Source organism: Tachysurus fulvidraco, chromosome 14 (assembly GCF_022655615.1).
Source record: "Tachysurus fulvidraco isolate hzauxx_2018 chromosome 14, HZAU_PFXX_2.0, whole genome shotgun sequence".
Taxonomy (NCBI): Eukaryota; Metazoa; Chordata; class Actinopteri; order Siluriformes; family Bagridae; genus Tachysurus; species Tachysurus fulvidraco.
Window position 1 is genome coordinate 17,975,119 of NC_062531.1, and position 20,479 is coordinate 17,995,597.

Genomic DNA, 20,479 nt, shown 5'->3' on the forward strand with positions numbered 1-20,479 from the left:
ACTCACACATAACTGGTTTAGGTTTTACTTTGTTGAGATGAGTTTTTGAACTTAATACTAAAGTGTTAGATTATTGAGATAAGCTGTGATCAATGTAATGAAAAACTTTCCAGCAATTTCAGACAATCAACAATTGTAGATAAACAGGAGTGACAGAAATACTAGCCTTAAAATACCAGGTTAAATATAGGATTATTAATATGTACCTATTATCTTTGAACATGCTGTGCTTGTTAATGCAGTCATCCTAATAATGCTATTTATATAATAACATATACAGGTATTTGTATGGCGGACATTCCACATAAACCTAAAAAAACTGTGTCATTCACATGTTTAGGTTTTCTGTTTCTTTTTCTATTTTCTAAATAAATATGACCTATGGCAGCTGCCACATATGGGAAGTGAATGCTAACATGTGCTCTGCCCTCTTTGGCATACATGAATTCAGACACCCATGATTTGTCATGATTATAAAGCTGTAATTTAAAAATTCCAACACTGAAACATCTTCAGAATTGAGGTAACATGATAAGCTGCATTTGTACCTTATTAACTAAGGTAAGGTGAGGGAACAACTGTTCATAGTCTTTAAATATAAGTAATAGTACCTATCTAACCTACCGAACCTAACTAGTTTCACAGACATACTTTAATTAGATAAAGAACTTGTTTAAAAATTGTTTACAAATTGATGTGGTATTCAAGTAATAAAACACTTCAGGGTGCAGTGTTATTCAAAAATCCACTTTTGGGTGGTATCATCATACCAAAACATTGTAAATATGTTAATGCTGTTAATAAGTTTGTTATGTGTTTAAGAAAATGTTAAAGAATGTCATTCTCACTTACTTGTGTTCGTCATTAAGAATGTGCACCTTAAAGTTACGTGGTGTAATGTGGCCAGGGTCATTGTTGGGTGGCAGGGCTTCAGCAGGTGGGTCCCAGAGATTAAACTCCGCCAACCAGTTATGCAGTGTGTTCACCTGGAGTAATTATTTAGAGGCAAAGGTAATGGGAAAAAATGAAAAAAAAAAATGCGAAAAGAGGAATAACAATGTGGCAGAGTGACAGATTGAGAAAGGAAGGTGAAAGACAGGGATGGATATAGATCAAGTTATGTGCGATTATGTATAATGCTGCAAATACACCCCGTTGCCAGTTTAGGTACACCTATCTAGTACTACTGCACTTCATTTAGCCTTTAGAGCATACTATTCTTGGGAATAGGTAAATGTTGGCTGCACTGAGTGTGAATACCAGGGTGAAAATGCACTTTAGCTGAAAATCTGACAGCTGCATAATCTTTCTGCAAACTGTTCCACCTCATCCCAATGAAGCTCTCAGCATTTAAATTCTGTAGTAATAGAACCATTTGGAGATATTTGCCTTGTGACATATAAGCATATTTTTGTGCATTATCAAGCCAGAAGTGTTGACCATCAGTAGCTATGAATTTGGACAATGGAAATCTTTAGTGTGTCAGAGCCTTATATGTGTGCCGGGAGAAAATTCATGATACCATCAGGCTGTTCCTAAGATCAAACACACACTGCTTTAATGTTGATAATTATGTGTAAGTAACAGTGGTTCATTCAAGGCTTAGCTGAATACTAACACTTGCATAATGTGTTTTGTAGAATGAACAATTTGTATGATTGTGGGTGGCAACTAGCAACACACAAACTGGCATCACAGTGTAACACATGATCAAACAGATCCTTGTGCACACAGAGCCACACAAATACACGTAAACAGACAGATGCACAAACAGACACTCACAGGGACGATGACGAGCACGGTGTGAGCTCCGGTGTGGCGCAGGAGTATGTCGATGAAAGAGATGACCTGTAGAGTTTTACCCAGGCCCATGCTGTGAGCCAGGATACAGCCAAAACCAGGGGTGCTTTTTAAACGCTTCTGTGACTCAACCAGATTATTGTACAGAAACCGGATTCCCCCAATCTGAATGACAGAGATTGAATGACAGAATGGGAGTGCGAATAAAAGAAAGCAAAGTGAAAGTGAGGAAAGATTAAGAAAAGAGAGATAATAATAAAAGTGAGTGAAATTGTGATTTACATTTTACATTAACATTGTCATAATTAGCTTATTAGATTATCTAATACCTGTATATTGTATACTTGGTTATAATGATAAATATATGTTTATAACTAACTGTTTGACAGATCACCTGATGAGGTTTGATGATACGGGCAATTTGAGGGGATAGGTAGATGTCACTTTCATCCTCTGGGTGATTGACGTTGATGAGAACTTGCCCCTGAGCATCTGGTTGTTTGTCAGAATTGTTAAGATGCATACCACTGCTCTCACCATCATACTCATTGGCTGATTTGCTGATGAAGCATGAGATGGTGTTCCTATCTGAAGTTTGGTCTACAGAAACAAACATGCCCACTTTATATATTGCAAAAATGACAACCTAGCAAGTAAAAACATCTTGTATATCAAATATATCTTGCTTTATTAAATAATTTAAGCTTTAAAGAGTCTTGTTATATTTTTCATTTAAGCATTTATTTGTAGAAAGTTGAAAAGTCACACATGACTTAATATGATTCATGTACATGCATTTTATACACCTTTCTCACCCCCAGAAGGTACAGTTATACAAGTGTGTGTGTGTGTGTGTGTGTGTGTGTGTGTGTGTGTGTGTGTGTGTGTGTGTGTGTGTGTGTGTGTGTGTGTGTGTGTGTGTGTGTGTGTATGCTTGCATGGAGTGAAATGTGCTGCCCAGTGTCAGAAAACCTGGTCTCACTCACAGGTCATAGGTCATCCATAATAACCCAAAGCACACAGCTAAAACACCCAAGATGGCTAAGAACAAAATATTAGACTATTCTGAAGTGGCCTTCTATAAGCCCTGATCCAAATCCTATTGAACATCTCTTCAAAGAGCTGAAACATGCAGTCTGAAGAAGGCACCTTTCAAACCTGATATAGCTGGAGCAGTTTGCTAACGAGGAGTCTGCCAAAACACCTGTCGACAGGTGCAGAAGTCTCACTGAGAGTTACATAAATCGCTTGATTGCAGTAATTGCTTTAAAAGGTTTTGAAAAATAATATTACCTTAATTTTTCTCCAGACCAGTTTTATTAGTTTGTTTTATAAATGCTTCTAAAAAGTACTTAAAAGTACATTTTTATTTAATTATTACATTAAAAGTACATTTTTATTTGATTATTTCATTTATGTTTTCCATGTGTGCACATTTGTCTTGTGTGAATAGTAAAAGTGAATGAAAAACTGAAGTTGTGTGCATATATTTCGTACCGCTTGTATCAGCAGTTGTTTGGAGCATTGCCACTTTGGTGCTGTGTGTGTCACTACTGTTGCTTGTTTGCATACATGCTGCACGTTCCTTGAAGCCATAAGTCATACTTTCACACAGACCCCCTGACAAAACAAAAACATTCATTTCCATGACTAACACTGTCTAAACACTAACAGTTATCAGATGTCTTCACAGGCAGTGAATTCTGATTAATTTTTATATTAATATCAGAATTTCCTGTCATTTAATTTGCATCTGTGACACTGTATGTAAATGTTTATTACCTAGTGTGTAGTGTGTGCAAATTAAGGAGTTACAGTAAAGTTACTTGTCTGCTGATCTAGGCACTTGCGTCTCTCTGACTCTTCAAGGTGGGCCACTTTATTTACTGAATCCAAGTGGTGCTCTTTCAACAACTTCCTGTGGGTAAACAGATAAAACTCATCATTGACAGTACAGATCTATAACTGTTTTTGATCAATTTTATCAACACAGTTTGTTTTCATACAGCCAACAAAATTTGATTATGTATTTTTAAAACTATAAATAAACTCCACACTCTCACCCAAACTGAGGACAAAACCCAGTTCAAATGCCTCCTGCAAACAGTCACATTACCTCTGTACTTTTCTTTTAATGATGTTTATTGTGTTCATTCAATTTTATAGTTATAATTATCATTGGCAACATTCATTCATTCATTTTCTACTGCTTATCCAAACTTCTCGGGTCACGGGGAGCCTGTGCCTATCTCAGGCGTCATCGGGCATCAAGGCAGGATACACCCTGGACGGAGTGCCAACCCATCACTGGGCTAATTGGCAACTTTGAGAACAACTTTGAGAAATTTTTATATTAAGTTTTATATGCAACACATTTATCTGAGGGGAAATTTGGGTTATGTTAGTTGAAGCTACAATATGAAGGTGTGAAAGCAAAGGAAATATTAGGTTTAGAGGTTGAATAGTGTTTTTTCTTCTGAGGATTCCTTGACATCCCTCTCAATCCACTCATCCACTCATCATTTGTTGTGTGCTGTTGACTAAAGTGACTCATATTACACCATTAAGAACTAACAGGCTAAAGATCTACTCAAAATTCTGGTCTTCAAATTGCTACTTTTAATGAAAGGGTAAAGCCGGGCGGGGGTCAATCTAGCACAAAAGCATAATTATCTGTCACTCGGTATTAGCTTTCTTTGGGGTCGGGTTGGGTTTTTAAAGATTGTAAACAGACCTGATGTTCCTCCGCATGTGAGTAGGCTTTGAGATTCTCTTCTTGGGGTTATCCAGACCAAGAATCGAACTGCAGCCTTTCAAGAGAGACAGAGGGCAAGATGGTATCTGTGCTGGAGTCTCACCTGAAGAGGAAGAAGAGGGAAGGCCACAGTGCCATTGCAAAGAAACACTGCCCTGAGATTCATTTTCAGAGCTGTACCCTACACTCTGATTCTGATCTGCAAGATAAGGAAAGGGAAGAAAAGCAGAGAAACAGATCATTTTAAATTTCTTTTTGTTTTTCCTTTTTTTAATTGCATTTTTTTTATTCCAGTGTGAAATACATACAATGACCAAGGGCAACAAACCAAGGACTTTATTTGCTATTGTGAGTACATTATTATTGCCAGGTAATACTACCATCAGTCCTAGAAACAAAAATCTCCAATTTTACAGAGGTTTTGTACTTTCCCCATTTTTAACAGCAACTATCTACAACAGAACATGGAGAGCTATTCATTTCATATTGTGTTATACAAATTTCCCCCAATCATTATACTCATATAATACTATTCAGATGTCCCTCTGAGTTCCATTTGTCTTTATTATGTGGATTTAGGACCAATTTGATGAAATCCTTCATATAACCTTATATAACTTATTTAAGAATTGAATATAACTTTTTTAAATGATTGAGCCGTACTGATAAGAACAATCAATCTATATAATCAATCAATCAATCAATCAATCAATCAATCAATATAATGCCTTATTTAAAGGTATCTATGAAAATCATTTTGGTTAAGCCCATATCTTTCCTTTGATTATCCAAAACCTTAGAACCTACCCTTGTTAAAAATGTGTAATAATTTGTAACTTGCTTAGCCAAGATTCAAAATTGGACATCTACTACTAAAAATCAATGTCAAAAACACACCATCTAAAAATTCTTGATGCATCTTCCAAACCACATACTTACTTCCTCTCATGCCAAAGTGTAAATGAGAAGCTAATCTATGGGTTTTGTTTCATTAAACATTCTAGCCCTTAGTTTAGTTAGTTTAGCAATTAAGGCAGGTAGTGGAGATTCTTCCATCAACCCCACTTTATATTTCCATCTGTCTTGCTGTGTATAATGGACAACTCCAGAAAACTATTGGCCTTAATTATGCTGCATAATATTTTTTTTGTAAGCAAAGAAGAGCTAGCTCACATTTTTCTTTACTTGTGTAATGTTTACAGATAATTATTTATTATTTATAGGCCACTACATCCCTTTAGCTTTCATTCAAAATATTATTTTAACTTATTACTACAATTACTAATAAAACAATTACTAATTTATCACTGTCTAAAGTTAGCATTTAGAAAACTGTCAAAAATGGCTTTGTATGACAGTATTTTTTGTTGGATGTCTAAAAGTAAAAACAAAGTCATTTAAAATTATAAAACTTAATAAGCATTAAATATTTTTGAATTGTGAAATGTCTAACAATATCTTAGATTTTAGGTGTTGTTTTAGGTGTTCACAATTCAGAAATATTTAATCCTTATTAAGTTTTATAATTTTTGACTTTTGAATAAAAGAATAATCTTTTGTTTTAATTCTGGATTACTGTCTGTGTGAAGTTTAACATGTTTTCCCAGGGTCTTCATTTGTTTCCTCAGGTTCTCCCACCTCCCAGAAACATGCTAGTAGGTTGACTGGCAAAAATAAATTGGCCCTGTGTCCCATCCATCCATCCATCCATCCATCCATCCATCCATCCATCCATCCATCCATCCATCCATCCATCCATCCATCCATCCATCCACCCATCAATCAATCCAGAGTATATTTCTGTCATGCACCCAGTGGAGTTATTGAATCACATAGCCATGTGGAAATAAATGGCACCTTAGATTTGGGTTGTGAAAGAGAAGCTTACATTGACAACTCAGACTGAAAAACAGAAATATATAATCTATGCAAATGAGAGTTCATGCTCTGCATCTAAAACAAGCAGATTTCCAGATCAGTACCTCAGTGATCTAGATGCACCACTACCCTGAAACTGACAAAAGAAAAATGAATGCAGAAAAATGTTATGGATACATATAGACCCCTGTTGACTTAATAATTTTCAGCATATTATATAACCTCTCAGGCATAAGCAGCACGACTCAAGCGCGACCACATTTGCACAGGTGTCAAGCTGTATTGACTGCTAAAATCATTGAAATAGCATAAAAAGATATATTTGACCCTTGCCATTCTCCTCCCTTTCACTTTTTCACCATTGCTAGATTTAGTTTCATTTTTATTTCTTATCTCTTCATTTTTCCCCTCTAAATTTCACTCTTGTTTAATCCTTAACATGTTCTAAATATATTCAAAACTGTATTATTTGAACTTTATGTTCATATACCACGCATACATGTTTGAATACAAATATCAGGTGTGGGAAGATGAATTATTTATATAATGCACGGGGGCTGATATTTTACCAGTCTGAAAACAAGTTATATAAACCGCCTCTCTGAAAGTAATCTAGCAATGTCTGGCCTATTGTCCCTGACACAATTTCCAAGTTGTGATGGGTGTGTGTGTGTGTGTGTGTGTGTGTGTGTGTGTGTGTGTGTGTGTGTGTGTGTGTGTGTGTGTGTGTGTGTGTGTGTGTGTGTTTGTGTGTGATGGGAACAGTTGAAAAGTTCAGACTAAAAGCTATTTCTAGATTACAATGTGAGGAAGAAGATAAATAAATCATACTTGGAGAAGTCATTTTTACCCATCAAATCCATTTTAGGCATATTTTGAGGTAAAAAGGAAGATGAATCTCTTCCTTATTCAAATCTCCCACTTTGTCTAATCTAGTAATGTTTACATACATGCAATTTATGCAACTAGCTGTTCCCTATCTACATAGCCATGTCTCATTCTTCTGTCTAATCAGTTAATCACTCAGGCCTCTACCAATCTATACTGCCTCCACTATCTGTCCGTCGATCTCTTTCCTTTCTTCTGAGTATGGCATGCTTTTTTGCTCGTTTATATTTTCACTTTAGAATATCAACACTATACCCTTTTTTCTTTTATTAAAGAAACTTATTTTGATTCAAGTAATAAGTAAAGCCACATGTGTAAAATGTCTATGGTGGTCAGGAAGAAGAGGAGAGGAAAGATGGAAACATGGTGAAACAAGAAAACTACAGGACAAGGAGAGGAAAAGGCATAAAAAGAAGTGGGACATAGTAAGGACAGAAAAAATAGACAGTATTACAGTACATGGAATCACAGCACAGAGTGAAGAGGGATGTAGCAAAGGTAAACACGAGAAAAGATGAGGACTTGTACAGATTAGCAAGACACAGAGATAGAGATGGGAATGAGGTGCTAACAGGTGAGGAGAGTGTGCAAAGAAGATGGAATGAATATTTTGAGGAGCTGATGAATCAGAAAAATGAAAGGGAATGGCCAGAGGAGGAGATAAATGTTTTAAAGCAGGAAATAGCAAAGATTAGAAAGGATGAGGTGAGAAAGGCTCTAAAAGGAATCAAGAGTGGAAAGGCTGTTGGTCAGATTAAATTAGATTAGATTAGATTAGATTAGATTCAACTTTATTGTCATTGTGCAAGGTACATGTACAGAGCCAATGAAATGCAGTTAGCATCTAACTAGAAGTGCATAGATGGCTTATTTACAAGTGGCAGTGTAATACAGTAAATAAGGGTATGAGGTTATACAGAAGGTGTAGTAAAAAGGACAAAGTGACAGTATAATGGTGATTGTTAACACTATAACAGCTGTTCAGTGCAGAAACAGCAACAAGTCTGTTTGTTCTGGCTCTGATACAACGGTAGCGTCTGCCCAATGGGAGAAGTGTAAACAGTCCGTGGTTGGGGTGAGAGGGATCTTTGATGATGCCCCTCTCCCTTTGCAAACAGCGTTTTTGTGAAAATGTCCTCCAAGGTGGGTAGTTTAATACCAATGATTTGTTGGGCGGTTTTCACCACCCTTTGAAGGGCTTTACGGTCTGAAGCTGTGCAGCTGCTGTACCACACTGGAGTTCAGAGACCAATTGAGGTCCTCAGAGATGTGTATTCCAAGGAACTTGAAGCTAGGAACACACTCAACAGCAGTTCCGTTGATGTGAATTGGAGGATGAGTGTGATTGCCAGCACGCCTGAAATCCACAATGACCTCCTTGGTATTTTTGGTGTTAAGTTCCAGGTTATTGTCCTCACACCATGCTACTAGGTGCTGGATCTCCTCCCTGTAAGCCATTCACTCTATTCATCGTTACCTTCAATCAGGCCTACCACTGTGGTGTCGTCTGTGAACTTTATATATGGACAGGTATGCAGTCATGGGTGAAAAGGGAGTATAGTAGTGGAGACAATACACATCCCTGAGGGACCCCTGTGCTGATGGTGAGACTGGAGGAGGTGACAGTGTTCAGATGAACAGACTGTGATCTGTTCGTTAGGAAGTCCAGTGTCCAATTGCAGAGTTGTGTGCTGATGTCAAGTTGTTCCAGCTTCAGGGTTAGCTTGGAACGGCTAACTGTATTAAAAGCTGAGTTGAAATCAACAAACAGCATCCTGACATAGGTGTCGGGTTTATCCAAGTGAGTCAAGGCAGAATGAAGTACGGTGGAAATGGCGTCCTCAGTTGATCTAGTTGATCGATTTGGTCCAGGCTGGGTGGCAGACAGGCTTTAAAGTGGGTGAGGACCAGTCTTTCGAAGCAGACTTGAAGCAGGTGGGGACAAGAGGAATGGAGAAGTGTTCTAGTCCTAATCTTCAAGAACATGGTTTTATGTGCAAAGTTGTAGCAACTACAAAGGTATAAAATTGATGAGCCACACAATGAAGCTATGAGAAAGAGTAGTGGAAGCTAGGCTAAGAAGGTAAGTGGCTATTTTTGAGCTGCAATATGGCTTCATGCCCAGTAAGAACACTACTGATGCTACTTTTGCTCAGAGAATGTTAATGGAGAAGTACAGAGATGGTCAGAAGGAGCTACAATGCATCTTTGCGGGATAAGAGAAAGCGTATTACAGGGTGCCGAGAGAGGAGCTATGGTACTGTATGAAGATGTCAGGAGTAACAGAGAATTATGTCAGAGTATGACATCAGTGAGATGTGCTGTAGGTCAGACAGAGGAGTTGGGGCTACATCAAGGATTGGTTTTGAGTCCTTGTTTGCTATGGTGATGAACAGGTTGACATATGAAGTCAGACAGTAATCTCTGTGGATAATGATGTTTGCGGATAACAATGATCTGTAGTGAGAGTAGAAAGCAGGTGGAGAAAAACCTATAAAGGTGAAGGTCTGCTCTGGAAGGAAGCAGAATGAAAGTCAGTCGTAGAAAGAGAGAATACTTGTGTTTGTCTGAGAGGGAAGGAAGTAGAACAGTGAGGTTACAGGGGGCTGAGGTCAAGAAGGTGCAGGAGTTTAAGTACTTTGGGTCAACCGTCCAGTGCGACAGAAAGTGTGGAAAAGAAGTGAAAAGTCGAGTGCAGGTGGTTTGGAGAAAAGTGTACAAAAGAGTAGTGAGAGCAGAGATGACGATGTTGAGGTTCTCTTTAGGAGTGATGAGGATGGACAGGATTAGGAATGAGCACATCAGAGGGACAGCTCAGGTTGGCTATTTTGGGGACAAGGTCAGAGAGGCTAGATTGAGATGGTTTGGTCGTGTGCAGAGGAGGGAGAGTGCTTATATTGGAATAAGGATGTTGGAGAGGAATCTGCCAGTTAAGAGGTCAAGAGGAGATATATGGATGTGTTGAAAGAGGACAGGAAGTTAATTGGTGCGAGAGAAGAGGATGCGAAGGATAGAGTTAGGTGGAAACTAGGTCTGGGCAATAAAATGATAACGATATGTATTGCGATAGACACGTGATCGATATCAATAAAAACGTGTCCGATAAAACGTTCAAGATTTCTTATTCTTCGTCGGAAGAAAGCAAGTTTGGTTGCATTAACAAAGGCACTCACTCTCTGGTAACCTAGCAACGTAGGGAGTGACACGCTAACAGCCAATCATTACTTTTTATATGTTTGCAGGTTTTATACTTCAAACAATGTTACTGTTTCTGTCTTAATAACTGAGGGGGTTATGATCATAGGAAGGTTAAGTTTAAAATATAAATGTTTAAATGTAATATATTTTTCTCCTGGTCCTTCATTTAAATGGGTCATAAAAAATATCAATAATTATCAATATCGACTGACATAAAACACTGATATTGTGATACAGTTTTCAGCCATATCACCCAGCCCTATGTCAAGGTCACTTTTTTCTTATTCTATTGTTTGATCTGAACATTAACTGCAGCTTTGGACCTTTTATGCATTTTGCTGATGCCATGTGATGGTTAATATTATGAATGAGTAGGTGTACAGCTGTTCCTGTTTATGTGACTGTTGAGTGTACATGATTTTTGTGTGTATGTGTGTTCATGCAGATACATGATTGTTAGGTTGAACAGGTTTAACGTGTTTAATAATAATAATTTTACTGGAATTTTGGATTTAATTAAAAGAACATCAGAAATAATATTGTATTTTATACACACAAACTTACTTAATATTCTCACAACAGCCACATCATCTCCTGTCACCAGCAGGCTGTGACAGTAAAAAGTGCTGTAGGCTGCCGTTACATAAACAGTGCATCACGGTTATATAACCCTCTGGCTTCTAAATGTAAAAAAACCCACCCCCTCTGTGTCTGTCGTAGTTTATCCTTATCGACATTTTCTTTCATTAAGGAGATTTAAGTGGAACAATGTTATTAAAATTGGTTTATATGAATAAAATGCTAAAAGATTTACAAATGCTCTCTCAGAGTAAAATATTACTAAACTTAATTTACTTAAAATTACACTAAAATATACTTAACAAAATATTACACACTTTATAGATTGATTGAAGTGGTAGCAATTATAATCTTTATTCAATATTTGCTAATAATAGTTTAGAATGACCATCATGGATAGTGCTTAGTGTTTGTTTGGCCATGTTGTGACTAAAATAACTACTAAATATGTGTTTATTAAATTCAATCCCATGATATTGAAAGTGTAAAGAGCTGAAATACTATATCAGATTTAGTGCCAGATAAAGTCAAATGAGCAACACAGACCAATGCTTAGTTCATCTAACTGATTGACATAGTGACACTTGTTTAACATTCAGTGTGTTTTGCAGCTGGTGATGTGTTAGCCTGTTTGTTGTTTATGGTCTGTTTTTGAGTTCAAATGTTATTTATCAGCCCTTATATAACATCGCTCTATGCCATTGTCTCGGTCACCATGGCATAACACAGCTGTCACCTCCTCATTCCTCTCCCTTGGATTACCATTGGGTGGATTCCATGCTTTTGTTTTTTAGAATTGTTGCTATGTTGATGTGCCTTTGCACAAAATCACAGTGCATGAAATTGGAACGACAGAAGGTTTTAGTTTAAAGCATAGAAATAGGTGGGAATAGGTTACTACTGTATGTGCTTATCACTGTGCAACTATGTATGCTCTCACTTTGTTTTTATCTTTAGTCATCATCATCAGACATTAAGGTATAATACTGTTATAGTAAAATAATATAAGATATTGACACAAATTACAAATTATATTCTGCATGAAGTATGATGTACCTGAATTAAATTCTTCTTCTACTTTTGTCTTTTTGAATCATCTGTTTCCACTGGGCAATATGGCTGAAAACTGTATCACGATATCAGTGTTTCATATCGGTCGATATAGATAATTATTGATATTTTTCACCACCCATTTAAAATAAGGACCAGGAGTAAAATATATTACATTTAAACATTTATATTTTAAACTTAACCTTCCTCTGATCATAATCCCCTCAGTTATTAAGACAGAAATGTCAACAACCAGGAAAACTCAAATATGTACTAATACGTATGTACTAATGTAAAAATAAGTCTAAAGTCACAATGAACACTTAACAATTATGTCTTAAAATTTAAGGTGCAAAATGAAAGAAATGTAAGAAATGCTTAATAGGTAGACTGAGATACATCTGTAATATAAAAAACCCCTGATACATTACAATAACATTATTTGAAGTATAAAACCTGCAGACATATGAAAAAGTAACTGACTTTTCCTCTTTTATTTACAATTTTACTCGCTCGCTGCGGCGCTCATTTTCTGCTTATCAGTTGCCGGTTAATGAAGAGGAATCCAGCAGACCAGCACGAGACAATGATATGGCGCAACCAAACTTGATACTGTTACATGATTGGCTGTTAGCGTGTCACTCCCTACATTGCTATGTTACCAGAGAGCGAGTGCCTTTTTTGCAACCAAACTTGCTTCGTAACAGGGGCGGTTCTAGGATTTCATCTTTAGGGGGGCTTAGCCCTCAGTGAGAATTTACAACAAGAAGTTATATATTATATGACTAGTAACCCAAAAGTTATGGTATTGTTTAAAATGGCAAAAGTGGACACCAAAATTGTATGCATGATGTAATGATGCCAGTCAAATCAAATCAGTTCATGTATGTGTGCATTCTCTATGAACAATATCCCAAATATGAACAAAAACCCAAAGAATGCGGTCATTATTAAAAAATTAATAATGTAAAATTAAAATTATTAAAAAATATTCACAAATCAAAGACCAAATCAATAAATGTTATTTTTTAGTATTGAATTAATTGTTTGCATTAATATTTTGTTTGTGCTATCAACTCTAGTAATTCGAATAGTGAAATTTCACTGCTTTTGGTTGCCGTCTTTGCGGTTTTTCGCCAATTAACCTTATACAGTACATAAATGCTTCCAGCTCTGACTGCGCATGCACGCTGTGTGTGCCTGAGCTTCTCCGTTCAAATAAAGCAAACGGCTGATGACGCACTTTTGAAAGACCACAACGCACGCGCGTAAAAGCAAAGTAGTAAAATCTCTCTTGGATCAAACTAACAAATAATTTTCTTTCCCATCAACGACATGTCCTGCATTTAAACGTAATTTTTATTGTCTATTTATGAAAGTAAAAATTATACTTTTAGTTTTAGGGTGGCTGAGATCACAGACAGGGGGGCTGGAGCCACCCTGAAAAAGGTCTAGAACCGCCACTGCTTCGCAAACTCTGTTTTCTTCCGACAAATAAAAAATAGCGAACATTTTATCGAACACATTTTTTATTGATATCGATCACGTGTCTATTGCGATACATATCATTATCGTTTTATCGCCCAGCCCTGCAGTAGCACTGACAATGGCATTCAGTATTTCAGAAACTTCTGATATCTCGGGATTTTCATGCACCATGAAAAGTTGAAAACCATCTCAGAAACACACAGCACATCAAAGCCTGATATGCATGGGCTACAACAGTGGATAACAACATTGTTTTTTACTCCTGCCAGGCAAGAACAAGAAACTGAGTAGACACAGACTGAGTGAAACTGGACAGAAAAAGACCAGACAATGTTTGTCCATTCATTGACCTTGTTTCGCCTGATCTAGCCATTCCCCTTTGACGTTCCTCTAATGCTTTCTCTCATTCTGCTTTCATATTGATATTATTCTTAAAAGTATTAAACTGGTGTCCCATTAAGGGTTTGCCCAGTGCACCCAGTGTACCTGGGATAGGCTCAGAATCCATTGCAACCCTGCTCAGAATAAAGCCTTTACTGTTAAACACAAAATGTTTAACACAAAGTGTGTATGGAAATAATTAAAACCTTTACTACATATTTCAGACTCAATTTTGACTGAAAAAGAAAGCACTACCAAGCCAATGTGCATAGACATAGATTTATATGGGCACAAACACATGCCCCTTCACAACCTCAGTATTTTGCAAAGTATATTTAATCCAGACCGTATAACTACTATATAGAGAAATCTAGGAGAAAAAACACATATGTTTTTCACTCTTACTTCTTGCACCCAAATTATGTGTATCTATATATTATACAAGCCCTATTATAAACATCATAGAAGTCAAGACTTCAACACCTAATGTCTGAGAAGCTAGAAGCCAGAGTCAGTTGGTGTGTTACATAAGTCACACTCAGATGCATTATGCAACACTGGATAATCGCTTTTCTGTTCTTATGAAATTTTTAATATCCCTTACTAAAAATATTTAAATCTAATACCTGTGTTATTGAGCTACCTTTGATTTTCTTCTTCTGTGGACATTCCTCTGTTGAACTGGAGTTGTTCATTTTGTTCATTATTACTATTAGCTTTAACAGACTACTTTATCAGACTAAGCCCTGCTAGCAAGAACACTCAAATGCACACACACGCACACACTGACATGGGGCTAGGTTTGAAGCAGGGACACTTATGTAACTGAACCAGTAGCTGTTACACAACGTTTGTGTTTATAGGTACTGCACATACCACTTCCTCATTATTACCAGAAGTCATAATGCTTTTGTAAGTGTGGATGCACCAAAAAACAACACTGACCAAATCTATAGATGGTTCTACAGAATCTCAAGCTTTAACAATGTTGTCTTTCAAAAGTTACATCCTAAAGGGAATTAAGAATCTTTGTGTTTTTCCTGTTTGCTTCTGTGTAGTGTGAGGTGCATGCTTACTGAGAAAATGGTCACATATAACTTTTTTTGTTCAAACAAATAAATCTTATATTTGTTTTTAAACAAAATTGCTACCCTCCTATCGAGAAGCATATTACTTATTACTAATAGTGTATTAGATCTCAGCTTTGGCAATTAATTCATTAAAGTTCATTGGTGTTTAGTGTTTCCACTTTGTAATGGTGTAAACAAAATCGTAACAATAACATTGTGTAAGCTGGTCCCAAAGAAACACTAACATATTGAAGCAGGTGAGCAAAAATTTGAAATTTATTATCACATTTGAAAATAACTGATCAGTATTTATGTATGGTGTACATGGGGTTCCATGGGGATAAATGTTCTAATAATGTCGAATAAATAAATTCCCAACTGTGAAATGCCTGAGTTCCTCTCTCTTAATGGACAATAACTTGGACAATTCATTATGTGATGAATAAATAACTAAAAAAAAAATCAGTTATTATAAGATAAAGAGGCCATCTAGCAAAACCTATCCATGATTAAATGCTAAGGCAACAAAAAGGACTAAAAAGACTTGATTTGCTAACACAGGCAACAAAACAATAACAGATATGTCATAATACAAAACGTCATAGATAAATAGCCTAATGTGGCTATTTATAATGGTTTTCAAACTGGGGTTAGGACACTTAAAATTACCGCTGTGGAAACCACAACCTATCATTATTATATAAGATTTATTACTGAGTTCTTACAGTTAGCCTGGTTGTCTGATCATTTGAAATATTAATTATTTATTATATAATTAATCCAAACGTCAATTAACTCAAAAACTAGTAGATTTATAAACTATGTGAACTTGGACCTTATGGGCATTGACGGAGAAGCACTGATCCTTCATATTACCGTTCATACAGCCCACTAATGCAAACGTATATGGACAAAGATTTGTCAACTTTAAAAATTTTCGCTTTACCGGTGTCTAAGCAGGTCACGAAACAGTCATGAGGTCACGCACCTGTTAGAGAGTCTGTTTCATCCAGCAGCAGCATGATGTCTAGTTCCTAATAAATACCTTTTTCTCTCTTTCTGCCCTCTAGTTGAATCTTCTGTAGATGCTGACTATGATCAACTTCTGCCTCTGTCACAGTTTCTACCTTTGAGTGCCCTGATAATTGTCCCTACACATGCTTCTTTTATTTTCCGTGCATGCGTGTGTTCTGCAGCAGTCAGTGTGAATTACAGCTTGACAAACCAGGAAACAGGACTTCAGCCGATTTACATAATCCTGCACACTGGTACCGGGGCCTGTCTAGGGGGGTTAACGACTATCAACACTACAACCCACAGAAAAGAAAAGGTTACTGTGTCTTGTATTTGTCACTCGTGGTATTAAGGTAGTATTAGCTAAATGTCCTCTGGAGTTTTAAATTGTATCAGGGTGGTAGTAGTAAGTCCCAAATTTTTATTTTTTACTACACAGTTTCATATAAGATAGGAAATCTGCTTTATGTTAACTCACTGACATTACATGACCCTTAAATCACAGTTTAATACAAGTATAGCATTAATGTTATATAGCACTTATTTGAATTCTCAAATCTGAAGATACGCATTACTTTTCTAGGACTTGGGGGTAGCTGACAACCAGCTTAGGTTAAATTTATGGTGTCCAAATATGAACTTTGTGATAGATTTATGATAGTTATACATTTTAATATCAATGATAAATACTTGTTTTCTAATGTGTAACTGAAGAACAATCATTCTTATGTCAAAATAAGATGTTTCTTTGTCCTATTCCATCGGTTCATCTATTTAATTCAGGCAAACAAGTTTATTCACAAATTTTCTAATAGCCAACCACTATTGAAGCCATGCCCTATTTTCATGTAATGTATCATGTTTAAATGTCTCCATGTATTATTAACTCCCACATAAAAGGTTTATACAAGTAACAAGTATTTGACATATTTCTTTTTTGCACTACCATTTCACTAGACAAAACCAGAAATATAAAATGAAATTATATGGAACCATGGTTTAGTAAGAGTTACCAAAAAACATAGTTTTATGTCTAATCTCATCAAATTAATACGGAATTTTGTATTCCATACAACTGTTTCAAAATTTATTTAGAACCACACCCATTATTAATGTCTACCTAATTGAAAGAAGTAATAGTCAGGGTACAACCAGTCTGAAAAGGAAATGTTTTAGAGAATTCACACACTTTTTTAAAAAATACTCTTTACTCATTCCTTTAACTTACTCCCTCCCTTTCACACTCACTCACCCACAGAATACCAGGCAAATTGTAATCATAGCTCAAAAGCACACTGTGCAATGAAGATAGGCTAAAGACTCATTGAATGCTTATAAAACAATGTGGCTCTAAAAAAGTGCTTTTGATCCACCAGTTTTGAAAGCTACTCTCTCTCTCTCTCTCTCTCTCTCTCTCTCTCTCTCTCTCTCTCTCTCTCTCTCTCTCTCTCTCTCTCTCCCACACACATACACACACAAACAATATCAGGCAGACTGTACTCATAGCTCAAAAGCAGACTGTGCAATGAAGTGAATGGGATGAATGCAATGAAGATGGGCTAAAAAAATTGTTGAATGCTTATAAAATAATGTGGCGCTGAAAAGTGCCTTTGTACTATTTAAGTCAGAAACCCACCAGAATGCCCTATTCACTTGATCCACCAAACTAGCCTCTCTCTCTCTCTCTCTCTCTCTCTCTCTCTCTCTCTCTCTCTCTCTCTCTCTCTCTCTCTCTCACACACACACACACACACACACACACGCACACGCACACATTAACGTCATTGATCCTGCCCACTCTTATGGGGCTGCCTTAGGTAACAGAGTTCATGGTTGTAAGAATAATCAGGAAAGCAAGAAAGACAGTATATGAGAAAAGGCAGAACATGGGGCTAGAAAATATTTACAGAACAATGCAAAGGTTTAAAATGTGTATTTTTTCGACCTTGCTATAGGAATGAAAAGGAAAAACTACCATCTAAAAACAAAAGCACAATTATGTATGAATGCTGTTCATAGATTTAAGTCCAGCATTCCTCAACACCTGTTTGAGAAACTGAGCCTGCTGGGCCTGAAAGCCTCTCTCTGCAACTTGAAGGTGGAGTCTCAAGATTTCAGCAGCACACACATCTTTGCAGTAATCCATGGTTACTGGTTGGAGAGTGTAGTGATGGTCTTGGAGATGCCGGTCTAGCTGGTCACTGTGCCGTGTACTCCTCCAAGTCGGAATTGCCGTTGGTTGCAGCCTACATGAACATGTTCCAGTAGGTGCACTCAAAACAACAATTTGGTGTTTTTGACAATCTCCATGGAAGGTCTGTCTTTGTTCAGAGGAGACTGGTGACTCTATGCTCTCCTGAACTCAAAAACTATCTCTTTTGATTTGTCGATTTTCAGAGACAGTGGTATCATCCATAGAGCAGTTGGGGTGATACACATACTGCAAGCAGTCCAATAAAGTTGCTCTCTATGATGGCTTGGTACAGTTTGGCTTTTACTGTTCTTAATGCTATATTGTCAGAGGCAGAGTCTAGATTTCAGTGGCGCTTACACCTTGGTGCATGGTCTGCATGCCTTTTCTGACTGTGCAAAGTACTTTTTACCCATCAACAAGAATAGCACATGCCTCCATAAATTTGTTGCCATTTGTCTACCTTGATCACTGATGTCATGCAGTTGCAGCAGATACTTCCTATTATACATCCAAGTCACCTCCTGTTTTTTATTGAGTAGCTTGATGTTGCAACCATTTAGTAAATGTTTATTGTTGCCAAAGTAAGGACGGTAAGCATTAACCCCTTCTATCTTAGCAGCAGCTTGTTTGTGCTTATGAACTAGTGATGCTGTGATACTGCCATTTTGTCACAGGGCAGAAAATACAATACCCAAAACAAAAGAAAATGAAATGTCTAATGTGTCTAATAATTATGAAGTTTATAATAATGCTAATAATACAAATCTGGCTCAAAATGTGGGATTTAAATTTTTTAATTCTCTGCATGGGGCACGGTGGCTTAGTGGTTAGCATGTCCGCCTCACACCTCCAGGGTTGGGGGTTTGATTCCCTGCTCTGCCTTCTATGTGTGGAGTTTGCATGTTCTCCCCATGTCTCGGGGGTTTCCTCTGGGTACTCTGGTTTCCTCCCCCGGTCCAAAGACATGCATGGTAGGTTGATTGGCATCTCTGGAAAATTGTCTGTAGTATGAGAGTGTGTGTGTGCCCTGTGATGGGTTGGCACTCCATCCAGGATGTATCCTGCCTTGATGCCTGATGACGCCTGAGATAGGCACAGGCTCCCTGTGACCTGAGAAGTTTGGATAAGCGGTAGAAAATGAATGAATTCTCTGCATTGTCATTTGTTCACTTGTCAGCAGATTCTAATTTTGCCAAATCTTGTCCTGGGTTCTGTTGCACTGACAATTTTAATAATGTGCTTCTTTTCACACACACACACACACACACACACACACACGCACGCACGCACGCACGCACGCACGCACGCACGCACGCACGCACGCACACACACACACACACACTTATTTATTTATTTATCTATTTATTTATTTATTTATTTATTATGGGATCTGAAAAAAGTGTCATATTAAATCTATAAACCTTAAATCTATAGTTCTGTGGGCATGTTAATTGCTTTGGTTTATGCCATCATGGTGAACAATTTTACTGCAGCTATCTTCTAGGGGACCACAAAAATAAATTGGCTTTCAATATTTCACAGTGTTTTCTGGAAGTATTCCTGGGCCCATTTAGCAATGAGTGTCATCTGAGGGCCCGGAAACCATGGGCATCCAATAAAGGTCTTCGGCCTTGTACCTTAAGCACAGAGATTTCTCCAGGTTTTCTATATTTTTTAATGATGTTTTAATCTGTCGATGAAGTTATTTATCGATTTATGTTGATGAACATTATTTTTTAAAAATATTCCACTGCCCCTGCACTCTTGCACAGACTAGGGGGCCTCTGCCCATCTTTACTTCTGAGAGAGTCTGCCTCTCTTAGACATCCCTTTTATAGCTAAGAATGTTATGGAACTGATATCAATTAACTTAGTTATGTTATGCTAGATGTTCTCCCAGCTGAATATTTTCAAAATTGACTTTTAGTTTCCATTTTTTTCAATTTAAAAAATGTCCAGACATTTTCAGAGTTTGACTTGTATGTGCATGCTTAGATTAAAGGTGATTAATACCAGTAGTCTTCCATGAAAGTCATATAGGATGATTATTGGGTCTGGAAAGTGTGTTAAACAGTTACTCTGGCTGTTAGTTTTATAAATGTGATAATATTTTAAATGATTTTTACTGTTGACTACGATACTTTAAAAACATCTGCCATGCTTTGGTCAAGACTTGGGACTTTG

General features: G+C 37.0%; 1 protein-coding gene across 5 annotated transcripts in view; it reads right to left on the reverse strand.

Annotated features, from left to right (window-relative positions):
* The window catches only part of LOC113658499 (helicase ARIP4-like), a 29,598-nt gene extending 13,286 nt beyond the window's left edge, over positions 1 to 16,312 (reverse strand). Inside the window, exons 1-7 of one of the 5 annotated variants that reach the window (XM_027171018.2) lie at positions 16,076 to 16,312; positions 4,535 to 4,754; positions 3,627 to 3,718; positions 3,298 to 3,420; positions 2,195 to 2,400; positions 1,783 to 1,965; positions 853 to 986 (exon numbers count right to left, since the gene is read on the reverse strand). In XM_027171018.2, coding sequence (XP_027026819.1) covers positions 853 to 986; positions 1,783 to 1,965; positions 2,195 to 2,400; positions 3,298 to 3,420; positions 3,627 to 3,718; positions 4,535 to 4,754; positions 16,076 to 16,109 — 992 coding nt within the window. In that variant the 5' untranslated portion in view covers positions 16,110 to 16,312. Of the gene's footprint in view, positions 1 to 852; positions 987 to 1,782; positions 1,966 to 2,194; positions 2,401 to 3,297; positions 3,421 to 3,615; positions 3,719 to 4,534; positions 4,755 to 14,643; positions 14,799 to 16,075 lie in introns of those variants that run through there. The other 4 variants (XM_047823096.1, XM_027171017.2, XM_027171019.2 and 1 more) reach the window with 4 other exon arrangements.
* Between the last annotated feature and the right edge of the window lie 4,167 nt (positions 16,313 to 20,479).